At 47.8% G+C, this 21,937-nt stretch overlaps 8 protein-coding genes across 8 annotated transcripts; 5 read left to right on the forward strand and 3 right to left on the reverse strand.

Moving 5' to 3' along the window:
* Positions 1-2,214: 2,214 nt before the first annotated feature.
* F5891DRAFT_1281697 (UbiA prenyltransferase family) lies at positions 2,215-3,658 on the forward strand. Its single transcript, XM_041370494.1, has 4 exons — positions 2,215-2,575; positions 2,636-3,020; positions 3,090-3,409; positions 3,459-3,658. Exons 1-4 carry the CDS (start codon positions 2,474-2,476, stop codon positions 3,516-3,518), a joined length of 867 nt encoding a protein of 288 aa, XP_041219768.1. The 5' UTR covers positions 2,215-2,473; the 3' UTR covers positions 3,519-3,658.
* A 56-nt stretch (positions 3,659-3,714) lies between these two features.
* Positions 3,715-5,797, reverse strand: F5891DRAFT_1256175 (histidine phosphatase superfamily; the record flags this gene model as incomplete). The annotated part of the gene is made up of 8 exons (XM_041370012.1): positions 5,595-5,797; positions 5,141-5,543; positions 4,980-5,090; positions 4,645-4,924; positions 4,521-4,596; positions 4,182-4,415; positions 4,059-4,132; positions 3,715-4,005 (listed from the first exon to the last, which is right to left on the reverse strand). The coding sequence occupies exons 1-8, from the start codon at positions 5,764-5,766 to the stop codon at positions 3,715-3,717; spliced, it is 1,641 nt and encodes a 546-aa protein (XP_041219769.1). The 5' UTR covers positions 5,767-5,797.
* Positions 5,798-6,944: 1,147 nt separating this feature from the next.
* F5891DRAFT_911735 (uncharacterized protein) lies at positions 6,945-7,316 on the forward strand (the record flags this gene model as incomplete). The annotated part of the gene is made up of 2 exons (XM_041373636.1): positions 6,945-7,139; positions 7,188-7,316. Coding segments are annotated over 2 exons (324 nt in total), but the record flags the coding sequence as incomplete, so codon positions are not given.
* Positions 7,315-10,233, reverse strand: F5891DRAFT_731534 (amino acid/polyamine transporter I). Its single transcript, XM_041373009.1, has 16 exons — positions 10,217-10,233; positions 9,686-10,149; positions 9,590-9,636; positions 9,481-9,535; positions 9,347-9,427; positions 9,227-9,293; positions 9,140-9,172; positions 8,998-9,088; positions 8,846-8,947; positions 8,698-8,789; positions 8,589-8,651; positions 8,471-8,541; positions 8,388-8,424; positions 8,191-8,338; positions 7,828-8,140; positions 7,315-7,778 (listed from the first exon to the last, which is right to left on the reverse strand). The coding sequence occupies exons 2-16, from the start codon at positions 9,791-9,793 to the stop codon at positions 7,485-7,487; spliced, it is 1,602 nt and encodes a 533-aa protein (XP_041219771.1). The 5' UTR covers positions 9,794-10,149; positions 10,217-10,233; the 3' UTR covers positions 7,315-7,484.
* Positions 10,234-10,830: 597 nt separating this feature from the next.
* Positions 10,831-11,896, forward strand: F5891DRAFT_731571 (uncharacterized protein). Its single transcript, XM_041373010.1, has 3 exons — positions 10,831-10,888; positions 10,965-11,801; positions 11,852-11,896. Exon 2 carries the CDS (start codon positions 11,109-11,111, stop codon positions 11,721-11,723), a length of 615 nt encoding a protein of 204 aa, XP_041219772.1. The 5' UTR covers positions 10,831-10,888; positions 10,965-11,108; the 3' UTR covers positions 11,724-11,801; positions 11,852-11,896.
* A 1,438-nt stretch (positions 11,897-13,334) lies between these two features.
* On the forward strand, positions 13,335-14,658 carry F5891DRAFT_1131017 (NADH:flavin oxidoreductase/NADH oxidase; the record flags this gene model as incomplete). The annotated part of the gene is made up of 3 exons (XM_041364609.1): positions 13,335-14,028; positions 14,079-14,359; positions 14,500-14,658. The coding sequence occupies 3 exons, from the start codon at positions 13,335-13,337 to the stop codon at positions 14,656-14,658; spliced, it is 1,134 nt and encodes a 377-aa protein (XP_041219773.1).
* A 3,878-nt stretch (positions 14,659-18,536) lies between these two features.
* F5891DRAFT_916558 (SMAD/FHA domain-containing protein) lies at positions 18,537-18,971 on the reverse strand (the record flags this gene model as incomplete). The annotated part of the gene is made up of 1 exon (XM_041373716.1): positions 18,537-18,971. A coding segment is annotated over one exon (435 nt), but the record flags the coding sequence as incomplete, so codon positions are not given.
* A 2,076-nt stretch (positions 18,972-21,047) lies between these two features.
* On the forward strand, positions 21,048-21,320 carry F5891DRAFT_961892 (uncharacterized protein; the record flags this gene model as incomplete). The annotated part of the gene is made up of 1 exon (XM_041375854.1): positions 21,048-21,320. One exon carries the CDS (start codon positions 21,048-21,050, stop codon positions 21,318-21,320), a length of 273 nt encoding a protein of 90 aa, XP_041219775.1.
* Between the last annotated feature and the right edge of the window lie 617 nt (positions 21,321-21,937).

Genomic DNA, 21,937 nt, shown 5'->3' on the forward strand with positions numbered 1-21,937 from the left:
TATATCATCACTTAAGCTTAGTCTCTATCATTTCCGCATACGCGCGCGCGCTTTCCCGCGCTTCGCGCTAATATGCGCGCGTGTTCTCGCGCCTTGCGCGCACCTGCGCTTCAGCGCATACCTCTAGATCTTTGCTGCACTCACTTCCCCTTTAGGGTCGAACGCACTTGTCTCCTCAAGTAAAGCAGACTAGGCAACACTTGACCTACGACATTTTTAGATACAGTTAGGAGCATCTTTTGTTCCTCTCTGTATTGTTGTTTCTACAGCGGCAATCTCAAGACGAAGGTTTGTCTTTCATTGAGCATGCATACCATTATGACATTGACTGCCCTTCAGTTGGTCGCATCGCTCGTTAAGCGAATGAGTATCATGGACACGGCTAAATCACTCGCTCACAGTATAATTGAGGTTGATGCTGCTCATTGGAATAGATATGCATTTTTAGTACGTTCTCATTTTAAAGCAATTTGTCGAGTTCATAACACAACTCTAGTGGCGCTGTTTGCGCATCTTCCTTATTGGGGTCGGTGACTACAGAGCTATTCCTCTCAAGGAGCTTTACTCGAGCTCACTTATTCCTTCTCTTCATAGAGACCGTGTCAAAATCTCAGAGGGACTTGATTGCGACATAGATATGGAGGTAAGCGAGAATGATGAGCAGCGTGCAGATAATGCCGAAGGCAATGTGGACCATTCAGACGAACACTGCGAAGGAGATCTCGGAGCGACTAATGATCACGGCAATAACCTTGGAGAGGAAGAGCACACCATGGACAGTGGAGAGTCATATGGGCTTCTTGAGAATAGGGACGGGGAGGGGGAGGAGGAGGAGGAGGAGGAGGAGGAGGAGGAAACCAGCGAGCAAGAACTTGAGGTTGACGATGGCGGCTCTGGATTTACCAAAGGAAAGAACGGCAAGGGTCTGAAATTCACGTCATCAAAATTCTGGAACTTCGTTGATTGCTCACTTCAAGCCATCTGCAGAGCTGCAAAGGAGGAGACAGGCTCGGATCCCAACAAGTCAGGCCGCGGAGCATATGAAAATGCTGTACGAAAGTAAGCGTATAGTCATCGTATTGCGTGCACTATTGCTGATCATCCTTTAGCATACTTGTTGAATACTTCCAAATGGACCTTGCTGAATTTCCTGGTAGCACGATTGTTCCGAAGCTCCTCACCACTACCAGTCCTCAATGGCAGACAACTATTCAGAACTCACTGCTTTGGAGCTGAGTTCCCTGGCAGCATGCTCGTTCCGAAGCTCCTCGCTGCAACCAGTACTATTCAGAACTCACTCATTTGGTACATACCTTCCTTATAACTACGTCTTAATTGCCAGTGTATCTACCCCATTGATCAGTATTAATGCAAAAGTGCTTGTGTTTCATTTGAATTTTTACCTGCCTGATCTGAAGGATTCAATGACAAGATTGATATTATTACAACAAAAATATATACATCCTCTCTATGAAACGAGACATCTGCTTGACCTATGGGACAAGATGTCTGGGAGACCTATGGTATGAGATATCTGGGCAACCTAGGAAAATCACCCATTGAAAATATCCTAGTCCGATGTACTTCCTACCTCGGTTGTCAATATCCCATCGGGGTTTCATAAATGTTGCCAGGTCCCTATTGAAGGTCTCTTAGATCCCGCGCTTACTGGCTCGCTTGCATAAAGATTCAAATTGTCAGCAATTGCTGGCGAACAAACCCTTTCAGGGGTATTATTATAGATTTACCACATGGTACCCGTTTCGGATATGTGTCAAAGGCTTTCGGCAGTTTGCAGTGTACAGTCAGCCACTAGCTGCGGGGACTGTAGTCACCGCTTCCTGATGATCCCGACATGTAAGTTGAGTTACAAGTACAGTTGACATGCATATCGTAACAATGCAGAAACATTTGCAGTCCCGACAGTACTAATCACCAAATTGCCTTTCACTTCCGCACATGATGCAACCTCTTTCATCGTCTGTCTCAGGCTAGGTCCATATTTGGCTTCCTGCACCTGTGCTTGTGCATTATTTCTTAAATCCATTCAACTGAAAGGATCACGGAGCTAATTGGCTACCAGGCCCATGTGCTTGCCACAAATCGGTGTCTCCTCGACAACGCAAAAACATTCCCATCATCCCATGTGGAAGTGGTATGTTTGATGATTGCGATACTCAATGATATATTGCTTGAGATACCAACATTTAAAAGATCTATTCACAGGTTCATTGATGCCGTGAACAGCACAAGGTCGGGAGTACCTTTGTGTTTCCCGGAAGTTGAGGTCACCTTTGACCGAAGTCGAAAGAAGGGTAGCCTATTCAGCCTGCAGGGTTGCCGCCACTGCCACACGCATTCCGGTGAACTTTTATGTCGGTTAGTATTTAGTAATGTTATGTTTTTTTCACAGCACGTCGGGCTATAAAACTGTGGGCTGCTGGCTCAATAATGAGCAAACAGTCAGACCAGCATGTTGTCTCAAGCTCTGGATAGCGGTCGCCGTATCCGCAGGCACATCATGACATTATTCTTGTTCACAAAGTCCGACGTGTTCACAGTTCTTATCCCAATCGTGCGTGTCTCTACTACATGTTGCTTGTATATTCCTTGATATTCAAACTTTGTTCATTAGACTTTATCTACCTTCGCAGCTGCTTCCCATCCCGATATAAATCGCATTCCGCACATCATCATATGGATATGGCTGCACCTCCTGAAACATGATATATATAACCAGATGCTGGATCCAGAGGAAGACCGGAAAAACAAGCCTCATCGACCTATCCCTTCTGGTCGTATAAATGTCCAAAATGCGGCGGATGTGCGCTGGCTGCTAGTGCCAGTCTGCCTGATATTTTCTGCCATGTATGGCATCAAGGTTCTTGCTTGCAGCGCTTGTCTAGAAGCCCTCAGCATTTGGTACAATGAGTTTGGTGGCGATAGGACTTGGCTTTCGAAGAACCTATTGACCGCCATCGCATATACAATTCTCGAATTAGGTACAACCATCGTGCTTGGTACGTGGACTGTTCCAGAAGTCATAAGCAAGCTTGATCGTTGACTTGGATTTATATTTCAATAACCAGGATCTAGCATGGATAACATTTTGGCACGTGCAGCCGCCTTCAACTTTGTAGTGTTTGCAACGACGATTCACGCACAAGATTTTAAAGATGAGGAGGGAGATCTATTGGCAGGAAGACGCACTCTTGTCACTTTGTTCCCTACCTTTGCGCGCATGTCCATGACGATTGGCATCCCACTTTGGTCACTCTGCCTTAGCAGATTTTGGGAGGTAGATATCTTCTGTTCTCTCGCATTCATGGCGTACGGAACGATTGTCGGGGCGAGATTCGTGGTTTATAGGACCGCGAGTGCGCACAAACAGTCGTGCAAACTATATAGCGTCAGTGATCTCGAGTCCGAAAATTCTATCTACTGACTCATGATTGTAGCTTTGGTTTGGCCTTGTGCACATACTTCCCGGCTATTGGCGATTTTTCTACAGCACTTGACATTGGAAGCCCAGTGCAAGTCGACACAGGTAGCAATATATTACGAAGGAAATACCTACAATAATGGACTATATATTTTCTACTACATTTCGATGTCTTTGCGTAAAAGGCATTTCTATGTAAGCTTGGAGCTTACCACGTGATAAAGACGTTCTGCGTACTCTTTCGTTTCATAGGTAGTTGAGCGCTCATCCTTTTAACTGGGGCATCTTCCATCGACGATGTTGTTGGGATTAGGCATGGTATAATTGGCGAAGCAATCATGCGCAAAGTCAATCTGCCCAATTCGTTCATGCATCCCGCTGATGAAGCTAGGCAGCGCGCAGAGACCGTTTGAATCTTCCGTGCAACCATGAATGCCCGTCAGTGGCACCACAGCGTCGTTCAGAAGGAACCGGATATGAGTTGGTTCCTCTGAAGCTGGGCAACTCAGCACCTGAGCTACAAGCTGGCTGGAAAAAGGTGCAATCTGGCTAGAAACGTAAGACTGACATGACTGGTCAGAAATAGAGACAAGCGGTGGTCTATTAGACTGCGTACACGGTGAGGGGGTATGTGGTCGGTTGGCAGAGGACCAGTTGCAGCTAGACTAGTAAAGTTCAAAGCAGTGACAACTGAGCCCTTCCGTTAGTAGTCTTGTATTGGAAGGAAGTGGCAACATACCACTCGCAATGCCTACGCCGTGGGTAAAATCCACGTATATAGGTTGATCAAGAGGGAATGTGATGTTACTCGAGTCAAGAGTGCCGTTAGTGCTGCTGTTCCAGACATTGATGGGAGTGTGAGTGAGACGCGACACTAGTTCCTGAACATAGCCAAGGCCCTGCGCTGCTCCTGTTGGATTACCTGGTCCACAGGTGTACCAGAAATCTTTGTTCACAGTCAAGTCGTTAGTCACTCAGGCTGCAGGTTTACCACTCAATGTACTCACCGAGATCTGCAAATAGAGATCACCGCCGAGCTCAGTAAGGCAAACAGCAAGGATCATTTGAGAGAACATACCGGCGTAATACTCGTATCCTTCCCATTCTTCCTCAGTGAAAAGGTCGCAAAACTTGGAATATCCGAGGGCCACGGTCTGCAAGAAGTCAGAAATCCATAAAGACCGCGTCAAGGATGAGGTTACCTCCAAGGCGCACAGTTCCTGCATTCCAACCAATAGTGAGATGGTCAAATTGACTCCTTGGATCATTGGTTGCAAGCGCCTGCAAGCATCCTGAAGATAAATATCCGCCCATTTACTAGACTGAGTGTCACCAAAGTTACCGATATCCTCCGAATTGGCATTGGGGCACGCTTCAAAAGGAGCAAGGGTGTTGTTGAAGTTGTTCGCCTGGATGATGATCTCCTGGTGATAGTCGGTCTCGTAAGTTCTGACATCAAAAAAGCCCGCAGCAAAGGTCAGGCTACCGATAGCATTATTAGGCACAGCGCACGCAGAAATATGAATGAATTGCTCACGCAGCATCTACCATGCAATCTATAGAAGTAGTACGGAATACTGGGAGGTAGTCCGTGAACGCATTAAGCAACTCGCCATATCTGTAGCGGAAGGCAACCCCATTGCTAAACCTGATGAAGGGGAGCGTTAGTGGAAGTATCGTAAAGGAGAACGAGCGTACATCGATTCACGGCCGAAAGGGGTCAGGCTAGTCGTGGCCAATTTATATGTCCAAGTGGTCAAGAATTCTAAATCACCAGTGACATTCAAGGCTTTTTTCGATGTAGCAGCATGAATTTCGGAAGCGAACTGAGAAGGCCCAGGCTCGTCGGAAGCTGGATAGCGGGCGCCGTGGCGCATCAAGAGGTGCACACCATTGAGGCCACACCCTTCTGGGATGACGGGGGATGCATCAGGAAGACCAAATGACTCCACGGAGTACATGGGCGCGAAATTGCCCCAGTGACGCATCACATTGAAAGTGTTATCTGTGCCGTCTGCCGAATTGGGCCTCGACAAGGGAAATACGCCTTCGACCTTAGAGAATGGGACTGCAGTGACAATGGCTGCAGGTTCAGCACCAGCTGATTTTATTATGATTAGAACACGGGAATCAACATTATCATGACACTGACTAGGTGTTGGACCTGCATAACCGACTTGAGATGCATCCGGGAAGTAAGTGTCAACAGCAGTGTTGGTGGCACCGGAGGGAGGATAAGAATCAACGACAGTTGATCCTGCGTAACTGGATGCTGACTCTGCGGTGCAGAATGGCAGAGCAAGCAGCAGGACGGTGGCAAGCATGGCTTGATAAGTGGGAGAGGTCAGTAAAATTCCATACTTTATAGCAAATGTAAGCGATCATTATTAGTTTGATACCGAACAGAATTGCGAGAACAGGCCGACCTGGCCGAGGGGGGGCGGGGTGACGAAATGACAACCAGCATCACGTTATAAGCTTCAAGTGACTCTGAGTAACGAGTGTGGTACTACAGCACAGCTGTATCTTGCGTGTTTTTATACTGAGCTAATCTTGAATTCATGATATGGTTTATGGTCAGTGTTATTGATGTTATCGATTGATACATCGATGAGACTCAGCAAAAGACCCATAATTTTCGCTCGTCAAAAAAAAGTTCGATGCTTACGGTGCGCTGCTAATGGAGCAACGATGCGATTGGTGGAACAGATTTTTTCGTAATATCGAACCATTACTAATGACGAGCGCGCATACTAGCGCTGACTATTTGTGCAAGTTGATACGGTCACGTGAATTAATTACTCTGACGCGTCAGGGCCAAGTTAATTGATGTGTGCGGGAGAGGTCATCTACTTTGACTGGGTCTTGATGACAGCTTTTCTGAGTTAGGCCTCAACAGCTACCAACCTTCAAATCCCACTTGATAATTCTATGGGTGAGCTCACTACTTTATTCGCGAGGCTCTCCCCTGGGCTCACCGTATGAAGCGCCTACAAGCTCTAACAGCTCAGGCTCTCGGAAAGCACCAAGGCTGTCAAATTACGACATACAATATCAGAATTACAAGTTGCCAAAGAAGCCTCGTCAGCATCCTCGTCACGGCCATATGGCTGACACTACTGAAAGCTGCGAACCCCAGTATCTCAAGAGGGAGCAGTATACAGCAAGCCCGGAGCCCGGGGAGTGTCAAGAGCAAAGCCCCAGCAGTGTCTATATGCAGCAGGAAACACCGGAAGGTCCCAACCAATCCTCGGATGTATCTGATCCCACATGCTCCAAAGCCCTGACGGAGGGTACAACCGTAAACCCACTCCATCAGCAACAGCCGGTAATAATTCCTGCGCAGCTATCCAGTACTCTCGGCTCAGATGTGGCAAATCAAGGAACGCAACTTAATCTCGCTAAGCTGCACCCATCTCTTCCCAACCGCCCCGTTTGTGCCGAGCCACCTCCCCGAATTGTTTCGACCACCGTAGCATCATCACTGCGCGGGAAGTCACGATCGACCTCCAATAACCATGCAACATCCCGACTCACGCGCGATCTTTGGGATACTCGACGGGAAATGACTGCCTTACAAGCACGCGAAACCGAGCTTGTAGCTTCATTGCGCCGTTTAGATGCTCCTCGCCACATCCTCGAATCTCGACCAGCGCAAAAATTCTCAGGTGACTATTCTGAGCTGCGTCCGGCCTTCGTTTAATATGATAATGCAGAGCTTGAAGTTCGTCTCGCTGAAGTAGAGAACGAAATACGGCGAGAAAGATATAAGCGCCTTCAAGCTGAGCGAGGTCTCGATGAGATTGAGACGGAGAGAAGGGGTCCGTTTGTCGTTCCAGCTCTGTTTCGAGCGTTCTTAATGATTTCTGAGATGGATGGATGATCTCTCAAAGATTCACGTTAAGCCGTGGGGCGCTTACTGAAGCTAACGCTACGCATTTCCGAAGGCTTCGAGTGACTGGGTACTAAAGCAGAGAAAATCCGTGTTACAACAACTACAATACTGCTTGATAATATCATTGACTAATATCTAGAACTAGACTCATGCATCCACGATCAAGACATCTACTCCTTGCTCTTTCCCCGTCTTCTCTGACGCCGATTCATCATCTTGCCCTTTGTCAGCTGATGCTATATTTGACACAGGTCCATTGAACCAGTGTACTCCTCCGTATACCGGGCAGTAATACCAGAAAATAGCGAGGGACATGAAGCCACCTAGGACGACCACTGTATAGTTCATCTCTTGCACGTTGGTCTGTGGGGTCGTGGGAAAGAAGAAAACGATGTTCATGAAGACCATCCATAGCACAGCGATTACTGCGACGGGAAAGCTCTGCAAGAGACCATAAGTACAAGACTACATCGATTGCTTTTTGACCCACAAATTTCCCGAGATTAAATGGACCGGGTTTGAAATCATTCTTGAATGCGAAACGGGTCATGATCGGTATGATATACGATACGTATGACGAGGTCACTCCGAGGGTAAAGATCGCGTTGATAGCTTGTGTACTCGCGAACGCCAGAAGACCCATCGCAAGAGCAAGAAAAGCATCGAGCCAGACGGTATTGACTGGCGTTGTTGTGTAGCTATTGATTCGGTAAAAGTATCGGGAGAACGGTAGACCACCATCACGAGCGAATGCGAACGTCTGGCGGGAACCGACAAGCAGACAGCTTGATCCCATCATATATCTGTTGATCTTTTAGAGCAGTATGGGAAGACTAATGTCAAGAGAACACACTGTGCCACAATGACGAGAGACCAAAGGGCTAACGCTCCTTTTTGCCCAAAAGAGTTGTAAAATATCTGCGCCATAGGTTGACCAATCGGACTTTCCAAGATGCCTTCGATGTCACTACCCATGCAAAATGCAAGGGAGACATTGATGCCTGGAAGCTGTTAGATTCGTAACAACGTATTTGGCAACGTGACACGCACCCCAGCCAAGGGCTGCAGATATCGCAATAGAGCCGACCTGCTTGCATTAGTCTTGTAGCTACAGTATTTATAGTTTCGCTCACAATGGCCCATGGAATGGCGGTAGTAGCATTGGATGCCTCCTCACTCATGTGTACGCTTGAATCATAACCACCTGTTGCACTGTCAAATAAAATGCGAGCGACAAAGGATAGGCCAAACCTATCGTCCAAAGAGGTGCCAATAAACTCAATATGAACGCAAATCCAGATGGCCAACCGTTAACTGACAACGATTATTAGATGAGATGACAATAGTAGATGTTACATACAGTTGGTAAAGTCCCCGAGTGCATAGCTAGCGCTGTTTCTGAATTCTGATGGCGTTGCGATTGGAAGCGCGATAATGACCACAAAGCAGAGGCTGCCTCGGGCAGTGAACTTGAAGGGATTAGGATAAAGTGGAGATAAAACACCTACCATACGTTCAGAAGAATATAAAGTCTTTGAAGTCTTGCTAGTATTTGCGTCCCGAGGCTCACGAGGACAGCATGGGACAACACCAACGCTGCAAATATACCACTGCGGCGGATCAGAGAAACTGGCACCCAGACAAGACATAAAGAACTCACTAGATCCGCGCATTGGTTGTCATGTATACTTGATTAGATGCCATACTAACTGCCGCTGTGATTTGGATCGCGCATGCCCAATCCACTGAGGCTAGTTTTGTAACTCAATAAACATTTTTTCATGGCACACCGAGTTCCTCACCAAGTCCTGCGATGGACGTGATCGTATTAGCATCTGCACAATACCCTGTGTCAGCGATACAAGTTTGAAAGGAAAGATCATACTTACACCCAACTATCCAAGAAAGAAAATTCCGGCAACTAGGGGAAGCAAGCGAATGGGTCCAGTAATAAAGCTAGATATTTATGAGAGGTCGGGTCTATATCGGCGATAGGATGAAGGACATACTCCACCTGAGGTTGGTGCTGCAGACGCAAGTTCCGCCATGGCCAGCCCGATACACATGATAAAGGCGCTGGCAAACACCCACTGTATAACGGAATGAGTACAGCATCCAAGACTCTTGATATGTAAAGCCTTACACCCCAAACCATCGCAAGAGGACCACCATTGGGCATGGCATTGAAGAGTACCGACCTGAAGAATGGTATATCAGTAAAAAATTCGTCTCAGTAGAATCACACATCATACGAAATGGATGGAAGGAGCCCCACGATGCTGAACGCAACACCAAAGACCTGTGCAAGAACGTTGTCAAGGGTGCCCAACGCTCTGATAAGGACCCACCTCTAGTGGAGTAAACTGCCTCCGAAACTCCTGCTTGTATCCTAACCCGGCAAGAATTGCTTCATCTCCTGTGTGTCCCGAGTACGGACCCAAACTTGTGGAAGCCATTAGGACTGGCGAGAACACTCAAACCAGCGAAAAGAGTGCAATTGTCGAACTGAACGTAGATAATAGATCTGATTTTATATGACACCGGGGAGATAAGTACAAATACAAAGTTCCAGAAACGGACATTACTTGTATGTAGCTCAAAATTATTGAGTGCGTATCAGACCTCAACGAGAGTACGAACTCATATGGGAGCTGGTGGCAGAGCCTTTGAGGCCCAGCGAACGTACAGATAAAGCGTGAGAGGGAAGTGAGCGTGCAAAGATTATGTCAACACAGAGTTCCTGGATTGACATGCCATCATACTAGTGATTGTGCAGGAACAGAGGAAGGACTTGAACCCGCCCATTTGGGAACTTGATGGTTCCAGTATTTAAATTTCAGTATGCTTCTTTCATTCAAGTCGTGTGTACTCGGACTCACCTTATATGGCGCGTGATCACTATTAACGAATAGTGGTCATGTAGACCATGTGGTGCACGGGTCCGGCTTCTTCATCTCAGATGTACTTCTTTCTTCCGTAGAATGTGTCTTACTAGTGAGGGTCGCGTAGGACCTGAGATATTGCTGCAGTATGATGAGCTGTTGCGCATGGAAGCCGCATTTGAGAAGGATGCACTACTGAGTGAATGGATGGGCAGTTACAGTGGCCTTATCAGCTAGAACATGTCATCATGGTGAGTTGTCATGTCAGTATACGATAGGGATACAAAGGGTATGGTTCCTCACACATGATATCCAAGTATGATTGAAACCGCATTAGATCCATTCCTTAGAAGTTTCACCTGTGCGTTAATATCATACGGACTCCTATGGTGCTGTTGCTTCCACCAAAAAACTGTCTATAGGACAATCAGGGATGTTGATGGTGAGAATTATTGAATCAGCTGATCTTCCGTCGCGATAAGTCCTGGGGCCTGGGGGACTTAGGGCTATTTAGAATCCCTGGCTGAGCAGTTTTTCCGTAGACGGATTGCCACTTGCAAGTCGGATGACATCCCACGTATCGTTAGTTCCAAAAATAACATTATCGTTGACTTTGTTTCAAACTCAGTTTTGCAGGTCACCTCGGATAGAGTTGTCAGAGTGTTATCGGTGCGAGAGTCCTTCAAGTTGCATGTCACGCGAGCTAACTCAGACAATACATCCCATATACAATCATATTCTGTAGGTGCCAGCAGGGTGCATCGATGATTCATCACCACGTTCTGTCTGTTGAAGGTTTCCTCATGCGGCAGACCTAATCCAACAGCCCGAGTATATGATCTCCTGATATGCCCCAAGATCGCCCTTACGCACCTTCACCAGGCACACGATGATACCCACCCTCTTTACACCCATCCAAGTGGGCCACTTGAGAATCAGCCATCGTATCGTCCTCGCTCCCCTCACTCGTTTTTGCACTTACCCCACCCACATCCCCGGGCCCTATGCAGCCACCTACTACGCACAACGTGCATCCGTCCCGGGGACACCCCTCGTCTCAGAAGCGACCATCGTCTCCCAGGCCGCTGATGGGAGGGACTTCGTCCCAGGGATATATACACAGGAACAGGTAGAAGGATGGAAAAGGGTCACCGATGCTGTACACGAGAAGGGTAGCTTTATATTTTGCCAACTGTGGGCACACGGGAGAGCTGCATTCCCAGATGTTCTTGCCAAGGAGAATAACTCCCCGCTTGTATCTGCCTCTTCCATCCCACTTTCCATCCGTCCTACTGCGGTCCTGCACGCACTCACAGAGCCCGAGATAAAATCATACATTGCCAGCTTCGCCACTGGTGCCAGGAATGCCATCGCAGCAGGCTTCGATGGCGTCGAAATTCATGGTGCAAACGGATATCTCATCGATCAGTTCTTGCAAGAGGTGAGCAACACCCGCGAGGATGGATGGGGCGGGAGTATCGAGAAGAGAGCAAGATTTGCGTAGAGGTTGTTGATGCGCTTGTCAAATAAATTGGTGCTGAGAGGGTTGGCATCAGATTAAGTCCATGGAGTCCGTTTCAAGGTGCATTCTGTCTCTATTCCTTATTTTATACTGTACCAAAATTCACGCAGACATGGGCCTCCCCGATCCAAAACCACAATTCTCGACAGACTGCAATCGAGACAGCGCAGGAGCATGGGGGCATGGTAGCATCTGGCAGGTTGTACATTCCAGATGTAAGTCCTTCTGTCCATGTTCGATCTTCTTTGTCCATTGTCCTTGCCCATCGTGTGTGCTGACAACTTCCTCTTCCCACGCCTGGGTCGATCTTTTTCATACGCTGCCTCTATTGCCACATTCTTTCAACAGCCCGATCTCCCTGCCCGACTCATACATGACCTGCCGCTTGCTAAGCCCGACCGTGCAACATTTCACCTCGCTGGAGATCTCACTGAGAAGACATACACTGATTTCCCAGCGGCAGATGTACCAACAGAGGTGAAATAGTGAATGCTAAGATGGTGAAGGTGAGCATTTCTGAATTTCCATGATCGGGAGGTGCGTTGTAGGAGAGATGAAGATAATATGAGGGTAGCCATGGACTTGCCTCCGAGATGCAGTGCTGCATCGACCTCAAATAGATGTAGGCTATGCCACGGAGACACCATACCCCGTGCGTAAGTTGTGAGCCATTCTCGCCTTCCGAGGTATGCATGGGGTATGAATTTCTGTGGCAGCGGCTGTGTAAGCTGGTTGCTTATGATGGACTGATCTTGTCTTCCCGTGCTCAATCGCATATAGGGCTTCACAAATACTGATTTTCAAAAGATGGGTATGCAGATGCAGACGGCTATGAATGTCCAATTGAGAACCACTGACTTGGATACATGTAGCCTCGTTACCATGTAAACATTTCGATTCGAGAAATTTTGGGCGTTCGGCCAAGACGCAGGTGCTTACGCACTGTCTTTCAACTTGGTATGGCATATCCAGGAGGGACACCTCTTATCAGTATCCAATCGCTCAATACACAATCTTACTCGTCCTCAGCTGGTACGTAGACCATGTTGACCCTGGCTCACCTTCGCTGTGTGGGGCAAAAAATATGGTGGGTCTTCCTGTTTTCTGACGTAAGGCATTTTAACTTAATGCCGTGCAGGTGATATCTCGCAGGCCAACACACTGTTGTGCTGAATTCCGTCACAGCAGCGATTGGAATGCTGGACAAGACGAGCTCTGTATACTCGGACTATCCTATTCTTAAAATGGGCAGTGAACCTGTTAGTTGGAAACACACTTCGGCTTCTCTTGACTGTTTTCGCTGGTACGTTTACATTCAGAACGTCTACCGTGTGTATATGCTCGCGCGAGCTGGGCTCAGAACAAATTGTGCAAGATGGCTGGTCCATAGGTTATTAAAATCTCACCAGGAGTCACGTTCAAACTTCACGTGATGTGTCGCAGGTGGTAGAGTTCGACGCATCTTTAGCTGGGAAGATTTTCTCATGGCGGCCGACTGGTATACAACATTCCACGCCTGTCAACAATGCCCGAGTACTTATATCTCGCACAGACCTAAGACCACCCTTGTGCACCTCGCTCACCAGGTTCACGATGACGCCCACACTCTTTACGCCCATCCAAGTGGGTCACATGAGACTAAGCCACCGTATAGTCCTCGCCCCCCTCACCCGTTTTCGTGCCTACCCCACCCACACACCCGGGCCCCATGCAGCTACCTACTATGCGCAACGTGCATCCCTCCCAGGAACATTCCTCATCTCCGAAGCGACCTTCGTCTCCCAAGCTGCTGGTGGGAGGGACTTCGTCCCAGGGATCTATACCCAGGAACATGTAGAAGGATGGAAAAGGGTCACTGATGCCGTACATGAGAAGGGTAGTTTCATATTTTGCCAGCTGTGGGCACCCGGAAGGGCTGCATTCCCAGAAGTTCTCGCCAGAGAGAATAACTCCCCGTTTGTATCTGCCTCTTCTATCCCACTTTCCACCCGTCCTACTGCGGTCCCGCACGCACTCACAGAACCAGAGATAAAATCATACATCGCCAGCTTTGCCACTGGTGCCAGGAACGCTATCGCAGCAGGCTTCGATGGCGTCGAAATCCATGGTGCAAACGGATACCTCGTGGACCAGTTCTTGCAAGAGGTGAGCAACACCCGGGAGGATGGATGGGGCGGGAGTATCGAGAAGAGAGCAAGATTTGCGTTAGAGGTCGTGGATGCGCTTGTTAAGGAAGTTGGCGCTGAGAAGGTCAGTATCAGATTAAGTCCATGGAGTCCGTTTCAAGGTGCGTATTGTCTCTGTTCCTCATTTTATGCTGGACCAACATTTATGCAGACATGGGCCTCCCTGATCCCAAACCACAATTCTCCTACCTCGTAAACGAGCTCAGGAAGTACGACCTCGCCTATCTTCATGTCACAGAGCCACGTGTCGGTGGAACCATTGATGTGATTGCACTACCGCAGAGTAGCAACAATTTCCTGCGTGAGATATGGTGCAAGGAGGGCGAGAACAGGGTGCTTATCAGTGCGGGTGGGTACACACGACAGACCGCAATCGAGACAGCACAGGAGCATGGGGACATGATAGCATTTGGCAGATTGTACATTCCGAATGTAAGTCTTCTGTCCACGTTCTATCTCCTTCGTCCATTATCTTTGCTCATGTGTGCTGACAACTTTCTCTTCCTGCGCCTGGGTCAATCTTTTGCATGCTCCATCTCTATCGCTAACTACTTTCCACGCTCTTCCAATAGCCTGACCTCCCTGCTCGACTTATACACGACCTGCCGCTTGCCAAGCCCGACCGTGCAACATTCTACCTTGATGGCGATGTCACTGAGAAGGGATACACCGATTTTCCAGTGGCAGACGTACAGGCAGAAGCCATGAATGGATTTTTACCACCAACATAGTGGAGGTGAGCGTCTATGAACTGGGATGAATAACCAAGCTCAGGAGGTATGTTGTGAGATCTTTGATTCACCAAGGATGCGATGCCACCCAATTTCAGGCAGCTGTACTACCGTCCTGCTTCATCAAATGCAGTACGGCTGCGGTGGGGCACTTCTTTAGTTAGATCGAAGAGTGTATTGCTATCATTTCACCTCACAACGCCCCTTCAGAGACGATACTAGACAATTGAGCTGTATGAAGTTGACCGATCGTTGGACCTGGCCATTGTTGTTCTGTTCGATGCAACACGCAGCATCACGACATTATGAAACTAGAGATAGACGGTCAATTGCATCTGGAGTTGAAGAGACGGAATTCGGAGATGTATATGTTTACATCGTGAATCGTGCAAAATGATCTAGTGTAGCGCTGGCAATCTTTGTGCTTGGAGATACACTGCAAAACTACAATATCTCTAGCGTCCTAATGTCCGTCGTGTCGTCAATAGAAGCCATGTCCTTGACCTTGGCAATGATAAGGTGGTCCGAAGCGACTCTCGTATACTCCCCACCACGCTGTTGCGCTAGCAAAAGCGCACCAAAAGGCTGTCCAAGGCGAACAACCAACCTCAACTCTCGCAAACGAGCCTCCGAATCAGCCAGATTAGAGTCTACAAGAGAACCACGGATAGATCCGTCTGTTAGAGACACAGGCTCAGGCCAATCGTCCACACTCTGTGCGTCGTCTGCAAAATCGGGCTCCGCAAAGTCAGGCAGCTCAAGATCATGACGATTCCATGGACGGACAAGCAAAAATGTCTGTTGAGTGGGACGTGTCGGCGAGAACTGAATCAGCTTGTCTTCGGAAGTGATCAGTAGGTCTTGAAGACCATCTGCCTTGACGTCATAAGTGAAACATGTCTCCAGGTTTGGACCACGCCTCCGCCTCAGTTCAGTGATGGGAAATGCAATGCATGGTAGCTGCAGTCTGGAGTGTGCGAAACGAGGTGCACTGAGGTTGTCAAGGAGGGTATACAATTTCGAAGTCGACTCCGCCGACACAGTATTTCGCAACATGGAGACAGACATGTTCATCTCATCTTCGGGCAAAGATGATAACATGCACGGTGGAGTTTTATATGATGTGATGTCAGCTGGGAGACAGCTATTGAACTCGGATGATTTTCCGATCCAGTCAAGGGGAGTGATGTCGCCTGAATGCGCAATAATCTCCTGCAAGAGTCGTCCGAGCGCGTTTTGTCTCTTCTTGCCGTAGATTACAGGGAGATGGATGTGGAAGATGCCGAATAGTGAATATGCAATGTCTTCTTGCAAAGTCGTGACACGGCTGGATGCCCATTGAAGTTTCTCTCGGGCGCCTCTCATGCCCGGGCGGAAAGCAATGAGGGCTTGTGCATCTATGCCTGTCGAGTCCTCCAACTCCTGCATGATAACGACAGACATCTTGTGATTGGGAGAGCGATCATGGAGATACAAAGTCCAATCTGCTCGATAAAAGAGAACGGTGTTAGGAGCGAGGAATTCCTGCACTGTCCACCCTCATGTGTTCCAAGTACTATTTGCGAGTGCCCCAGGTTCTGACGAAGGCAGAACATCTGCTAGATAGACGATTGTGAGCGCTGAGTGGCGATACCAGACGAACATGGAGTTGACTGATTCTTGGAGTTCAAAATTGTTGCTCTGGTCGATGCAACATGTATCGCTCCACGCCCAGCGATACCCCGCGTCACGAGCGGTTTTGCAGAAGGTTTGCAGCTTTGCTACGGTTCCGAGTGGAGTTAAGGTGTACACGTCCTTGTCCTGAATGTCGTGCAGCCGCGGCTCCTTATTCTCCCACCTATGCGATAACATGACCCAATTGAAATGCTCCGCGACTTTTGCTTTGATGAGCTCTGTTTGGAGGGTTGCATGCGCCATCAATGATGACAAGAATTTTTTGTATTTTCCGCTTTTGATAAAGGTGTTGATTTGAGTTTGTCTATCACACAAACGCCCAGTGAAAGTGTTGAGGAGACGAAGTGGGGCATTCTCTAGTTGAATATCGATAGCTCTTTGAATGGCGTCACGTGCTTCAGATGGACTGACATATTGCTGACGCAGCTCTGAAGGATGGATTAGCCGACTTCTAGTTAACACAGGGTACTCAGTGCTCACCTCGTATCTGCGGGTCAATCGCATTGTCCAACTTGGAAAGCATGATGTCGAACGCCTCAATCGCTTCATCGTAGCGGACTACTTCATGAAGCACTGCATACTTCAGTTTGTACCCAGTATAAGACGAAGGGTTCAGTTCAATGACCTGTGCATCGGTTTATCAGTACACCTTCTCGACAAACGAATATCATCTATACCCTTTCTGCATCGTCAAGGGCTTCTGCATAGTAGAGGCTTCGTTTCAGATTTGCCCTACTTCGGTGCGCAAAAAGAGACTCGCATGAAGAGTCTAGCCCTATCCCTGCTGAATATAGTTTGATAGCCATATCAAAATTGCTTGCAGTAACAGCATCGTTTCCCTTTGTGACACAACGTGAAGTGCATTTGTGCTTGAAGGCTGATGCACACAAGAATGAGTCTCGATTTTCAAATTGTCCACAACCACTCACCGACAGACCATTCGAGGCAACTGGACTTCGCAGCCTCGCCGATCACGCGCATTGTGTACTGATAAGACTCAGCTGCTTCTATCACACGATCAGCGCAGAGAAACGCTTTGCAGCGTCTTTGGTTGGCAGTCTGCCATAAGGAATCCAAGTCCCAGCCGAAAAACTGTGCCCATGATCATTCAGTGATGGTGTCCTCTGAGGCTTCGTAGTGACATACCTCCGTAAACGTATCCGTGAAGCCATCCAGTCTACGCCCAGGTTCATCCAAAGTAGGTTCATGAGGTGTCGGATGTAGGAACATATTGGCGTTCGCAGTAATAACGGCCGTGAGTTGATCTGCGGCTTCGCTGTAGCGCCCATCCTCAAAAACGATCATTGCACGCTGCATGCGTAAATATAACTGACAAGGATGTTCTGAAATGAGACAACCTGTGAGGTCTGACATAGGACTCACATCGACAATGTGGCATTGATTTGTCTCTGAGGACTGACGAGTAGAGGCAGCTAGATCTTGAACCCGTCTTATCGCTTCGTCGTGACGACTTGAGTTGAAAAGCGCTGTGGCCTGGTTGAAATCTTAGTATGAGAATTATGCTATTAAAAATAGTGAAGGAAGTACCTTGATTAGTAAAATTTCTATAGTTATTCGATTGTGCTTTGAAAATGAGAGAGCGAGATCAAAAGCCTCCATGGCATCCCAAAGTTGTTGCTTGCCGCAGAGGGCAATACCTTTAGAGATATATCCCTTTAATGAGGGTTGAATAGCAATGGACTATATCACCTGTCATCAATAGCGTTATAATCGGGATTCAGGAGTTCTTACTGTCATTGCATCTTGAAGCGCATTCTCCCAGTCAAAATGTCGCGCCCTCACAACCGAGCGACCGCAGTAGGAGTGGTAATTATTGCGGTCTGCGTTAATCTCCTTGGTCAGCAGCTCTTCAAAGAGATGTAAGTCCTGAGCCATCCGTGCATCATGAACCGCAGTATTTGTAGGGGCTAGAATCTGCGTAGAACACGCTGGAATTCAGGATATGCATCAAGGCCAAACAAACAACTTACATTGAGTGATGAAGAACTGCTAGGCCCTTGGTGGTTTTCCTGGGAATGATTGTTTGTGCCGCTGTGATCACTAGATAGCTCGTTGTTGGTAGTATCGTGACCGCGAGGCTATGGTGCCACAGCCAAGAACAATGTGAATTGAGCAGACAGAGAAAAAGGGAGAGAGCGTACCTGACGTCTCGGCATTTCTTCATCGTCCTTGATCTTTTCCACTTGCAAGCTGCGTCCGATTTCGACCCGTATCTTGACGGATTTGTAAATATCCTCTTGACCACCCTGATAATCGATGCCGAGCTGTACAATATCGCCATCTTTGAGCTGATATGATGTGCTCTCAGAGCCTGCAGGACTTAGGCGGATATGATTGAGGAAAGTGCCTGATGACGATTTGGTGTCTTTGATATAAATCTTGCCATTGTCTGACCAGATCTCTGCATGGATGCGAGAGAGTACACGGGTCTTGAAGGTAATTTTGTTTGTGGATTTGGCGTTTGGAATTGAGTGATCTAAGAAGCGACCAATGCGGATGGGGGTGTCGCCGTCTGTGAGGTCGCAGAACATTGGCTCGAAATAGAAGGTATAGTTGAATTCGATGTGTGGGACTAGACAGATGCGGTGGGTGAGGGGGACTGAGGCACTGGAGGAGGAAACATTGCTAATGGGTGCAGTGCGTGACGATTGGGCGGCTGGTGGTCCTGAGGAGGTTGGTCCTGCATTGAGTGGTAGACTTGTCTGGACAGAGCCTGGGGCAGAATAATATGGCTGTCTGGAAGGAGGACTTGGATGAGCCTGGGTCACGGTTAGCTCGCTGGGAGGTAAGCCAGAAGCGACTGGTTCAGGTGAATTCGAGGCTTCTCTTCGGCGTCCACGCAGAAAGGAACCCAAAATGGTCATGGATGGCAGTACGGTAGAGGTTCAGGTTATGGGGAATCATTCAGAACATGCTACTTATAATTACCATCTTGCTCAGCCTTCGGACCCAGTCATCACCAAAAGTCCAGAAAACCGGTATTGCCTTATTAGGCTGACGGTCACGAGGTTTACTGGATCATGGGTGATGGCTGCTGAGACGATGACGCCAGCGCTTGATCATTATGACGTCGAGTAGTTCGTAGCTTACCGTTGTTCCCGTGTATGCTACACAAATGATATGCTTTTGTCATTATGATAACATCCTGATATACTTCTGTAAGTTTGATCCTCCCTGATATTCTCTGCGAATCGGCGATGCATACAGTCCAGACTCCACTTTGAATGCCCGGTTAACAGAAGAGGCTTCAAGTTGTCACGGTCGAGTCCATCATGGACTCCTGTTCTTTTACCGCTACAGCTTCGATGTCCATGCCAGACGTACCCAAGCAAACTCCAGACTACCTCACAATGTGGACTCAGCCAACTTCCAAGCACGCCTCCCCGTCGATTGGGTCTCACAATAAGTGTTGTATGCACAATACAACAAAACAGGTCAGTTGAAACCATATCGGTGCCAAATGTGTGAATCCGTATCACTGCTCTTCTGTGCACGCTCGATTTTCTTAAGTCCTTTATTTGGTACCCTTTGCCACTTGGCCACTTTTGCGCTGTTGGGGTTGGGCTCGCTCTTCAACCGGTACTAGTACCCACTGCTCTTCCCACCACCACCACCACCACCACTCTTGCGGCTATTGGTCATAGTTTATGACCTGAATTTCTGTTCAAGGTAACACTGTCCACCCCTTCTCATACAGTGTACTTACTATCTCTCCACACAGTGTATCTGCATTTAATACCTAAAGGTGAGTATATGCGCATTGCCTCTATTCCAACGCCTCACTGCAGCCTCAGTGATGTCACCCGACACGGCTTATGTGACGCGGCATGGTGAGAAATCATTTGGTCTTGTATTATATGATCTCTAATTCATTATCAAGTCTTCGCTGGTGCACCGCTTGCTATCAATTGTCTACCTCGTGATACTGCTACCCAGTATATGAAACACCAATCATCCACATGCCTGATAATGTGCGTATTGTTTAGTGAGGAGCCAGGCTATTGAAAACCCACCCAGCACCCGGGAGAGATGCAACTCGGTGGAGTGCAACAAGTCGTCATCACTGGTATGTGATATCTATCTCCGCTCGGCTGATATTGATGATTCACCCCAAGCCATACTGGTCATGACGTTCGTCGTTACAGGCTCATCGCTAGGTGCTATCATCCATCCGATCATGCTCAATAACCTCCTCAACAGTCCTCTTGGTTTTTCCAACGGCGTCCGTATAAGCGCAGGGTTGATCAGCTTATTTCTCTTAACTGCATGTTTGTGCATGTGAACTCACCTTGATCCGCCGGCGATACCGGTGAACTATATCGTGGCGGCTAGAAGATGTATTCACGATGTACCGTTTGTGCTCCTAATAATAGGGTGAGACCTGCAACGTACATTCCTGACTTTCTCCAAATAACCATTCTGCAGAGGCTTTCTTTTCCAGATCGGGTTCTACTACCCGTTATTCTTCTTTCAACTAGACTCTATCCAGCACGGTATCAGCGTTCATTTTTCGTTTTACTCTGTGAGTTCCAGCAATACACGAGTCATCCGTGGCGTCTGCTGACAGAGTCTCTAGTTAGTGATATTAAATGGATCCAATTGCTTAGGGCGATTCACGTCAGGGTTTATTGCGAGGTTCACGTGACAGCTGCAACGTGCAGGTTACATGCAGTGATATGAAAGTGTTAGCACTGATGACGGACGCCGGACATCGTCTTCTCGCACGATACCGCAGGATGCAGAACAGCGGGGATCTCGAACAATCCATAAAGCACTTTGAACGGGCCTCGGATCTCTGTCCCATGGATCATCCCTACCGCCCTGCAGCGCTGTTCAATCTAGCCGTGGCAAAGTCTGTTAGTTGCCAAGCGGACGGAAGATACTTCGACCTCGACATCCCCATCTCTCTTTTTCAAGGGGCCCTCGACTTGCACCCCACTGATCATCCAGACCGAAGTGTCACATAGCTCTATCTTGCCATCGCTTTGCTCTCGCGGTTCGTGAAACGGAGATTTCAAATGGATGTTGATACAGCTAAAGAATTGCTGAGCGACGTAGCCGATGTCATATAGTATGTACTACAAGAATAATATGTGCTTATACTAGTACCATACCACTGCAATAAGCCACTATAAGGTGCTGGAAATTGTTCAGGCCTGCTCAGCAGCCATCATATGTCAGTCATGATGCATGACCCATCAGCTGATGGTTAAATGAGCAAAAATTCAGTTTCATGATCTTACCATCTCGGATGACCTGGGGCTGGGCTGGGCTGATGGGCCATGGTGGCTATGGTGAAGCTGATACCGGATGATAAGACCTGAGCATACCTTATCTAGGTTTGGGACTTTTGGTGATGGTTCTTGCTTTTGGTTATATGTAGCTTCACACCTCCCACTAACTGTCAAACGCTGTTGCTAGAATTTATAACATAAGCCCTGAATCGATCATTTGAGTCTTACTGATTACTACTTGCCTTGTTTCTTGTCGACTATTGAAAGGGATACCGTATCAGTTCTAAAAGGTTGTTTCGTCAATTCTGACTTGAATAGTTTCTCCTTTGGGACCTCACTTTAATTAAATT

This window comes from Suillus fuscotomentosus (genome assembly GCF_016647785.1).
Source record: "Suillus fuscotomentosus strain FC203 chromosome Unknown F5891scaffold_83, whole genome shotgun sequence".
Classification (NCBI taxonomy): domain Eukaryota; kingdom Fungi; phylum Basidiomycota; class Agaricomycetes; order Boletales; family Suillaceae; genus Suillus; species Suillus fuscotomentosus.

Excerpts from the sequence above, each read along its gene's own strand:
- F5891DRAFT_1281697 (XM_041370494.1), top strand. The coding sequence starts at position 2,474 with ATGTTGTCTCAAGCTCTGGATAGCGGTCGCCGTATCCGCAGGCACATC. Across the intron at positions 2,576-2,635 it reads TCACAGTTCTTATCCCAATC|ACTTTATCTACCTTCGCAGC; the intron begins GTGCGTGTCTCT and ends TTTGTTCATTAG. Across the intron at positions 3,410-3,458 it reads AGTCGTGCAAACTATATAGC|CTTTGGTTTGGCCTTGTGCA; the intron begins GTCAGTGATCTC and ends TCATGATTGTAG.
- F5891DRAFT_731534 (XM_041373009.1), bottom strand. The coding sequence starts at position 9,793 with ATGGCTTCCACAAGTTTGGGTCCGTACTCGGGACACACAGGAGATGAA. Across the intron at positions 8,948-8,997 it reads ACAACCAATGCGCGGATCTA|TGGTATATTTGCAGCGTTGG; the intron begins GTGAGTTCTTTA and ends GATCCGCCGCAG. Across the intron at positions 8,652-8,697 it reads ACTCGGGGACTTTACCAACT|TTAACGGTTGGCCATCTGGA; the intron begins GTATGTAACATC and ends AATCGTTGTCAG.
- F5891DRAFT_731571 (XM_041373010.1), top strand. The coding sequence starts at position 11,109 with ATGATACCCACCCTCTTTACACCCATCCAAGTGGGCCACTTGAGAATC.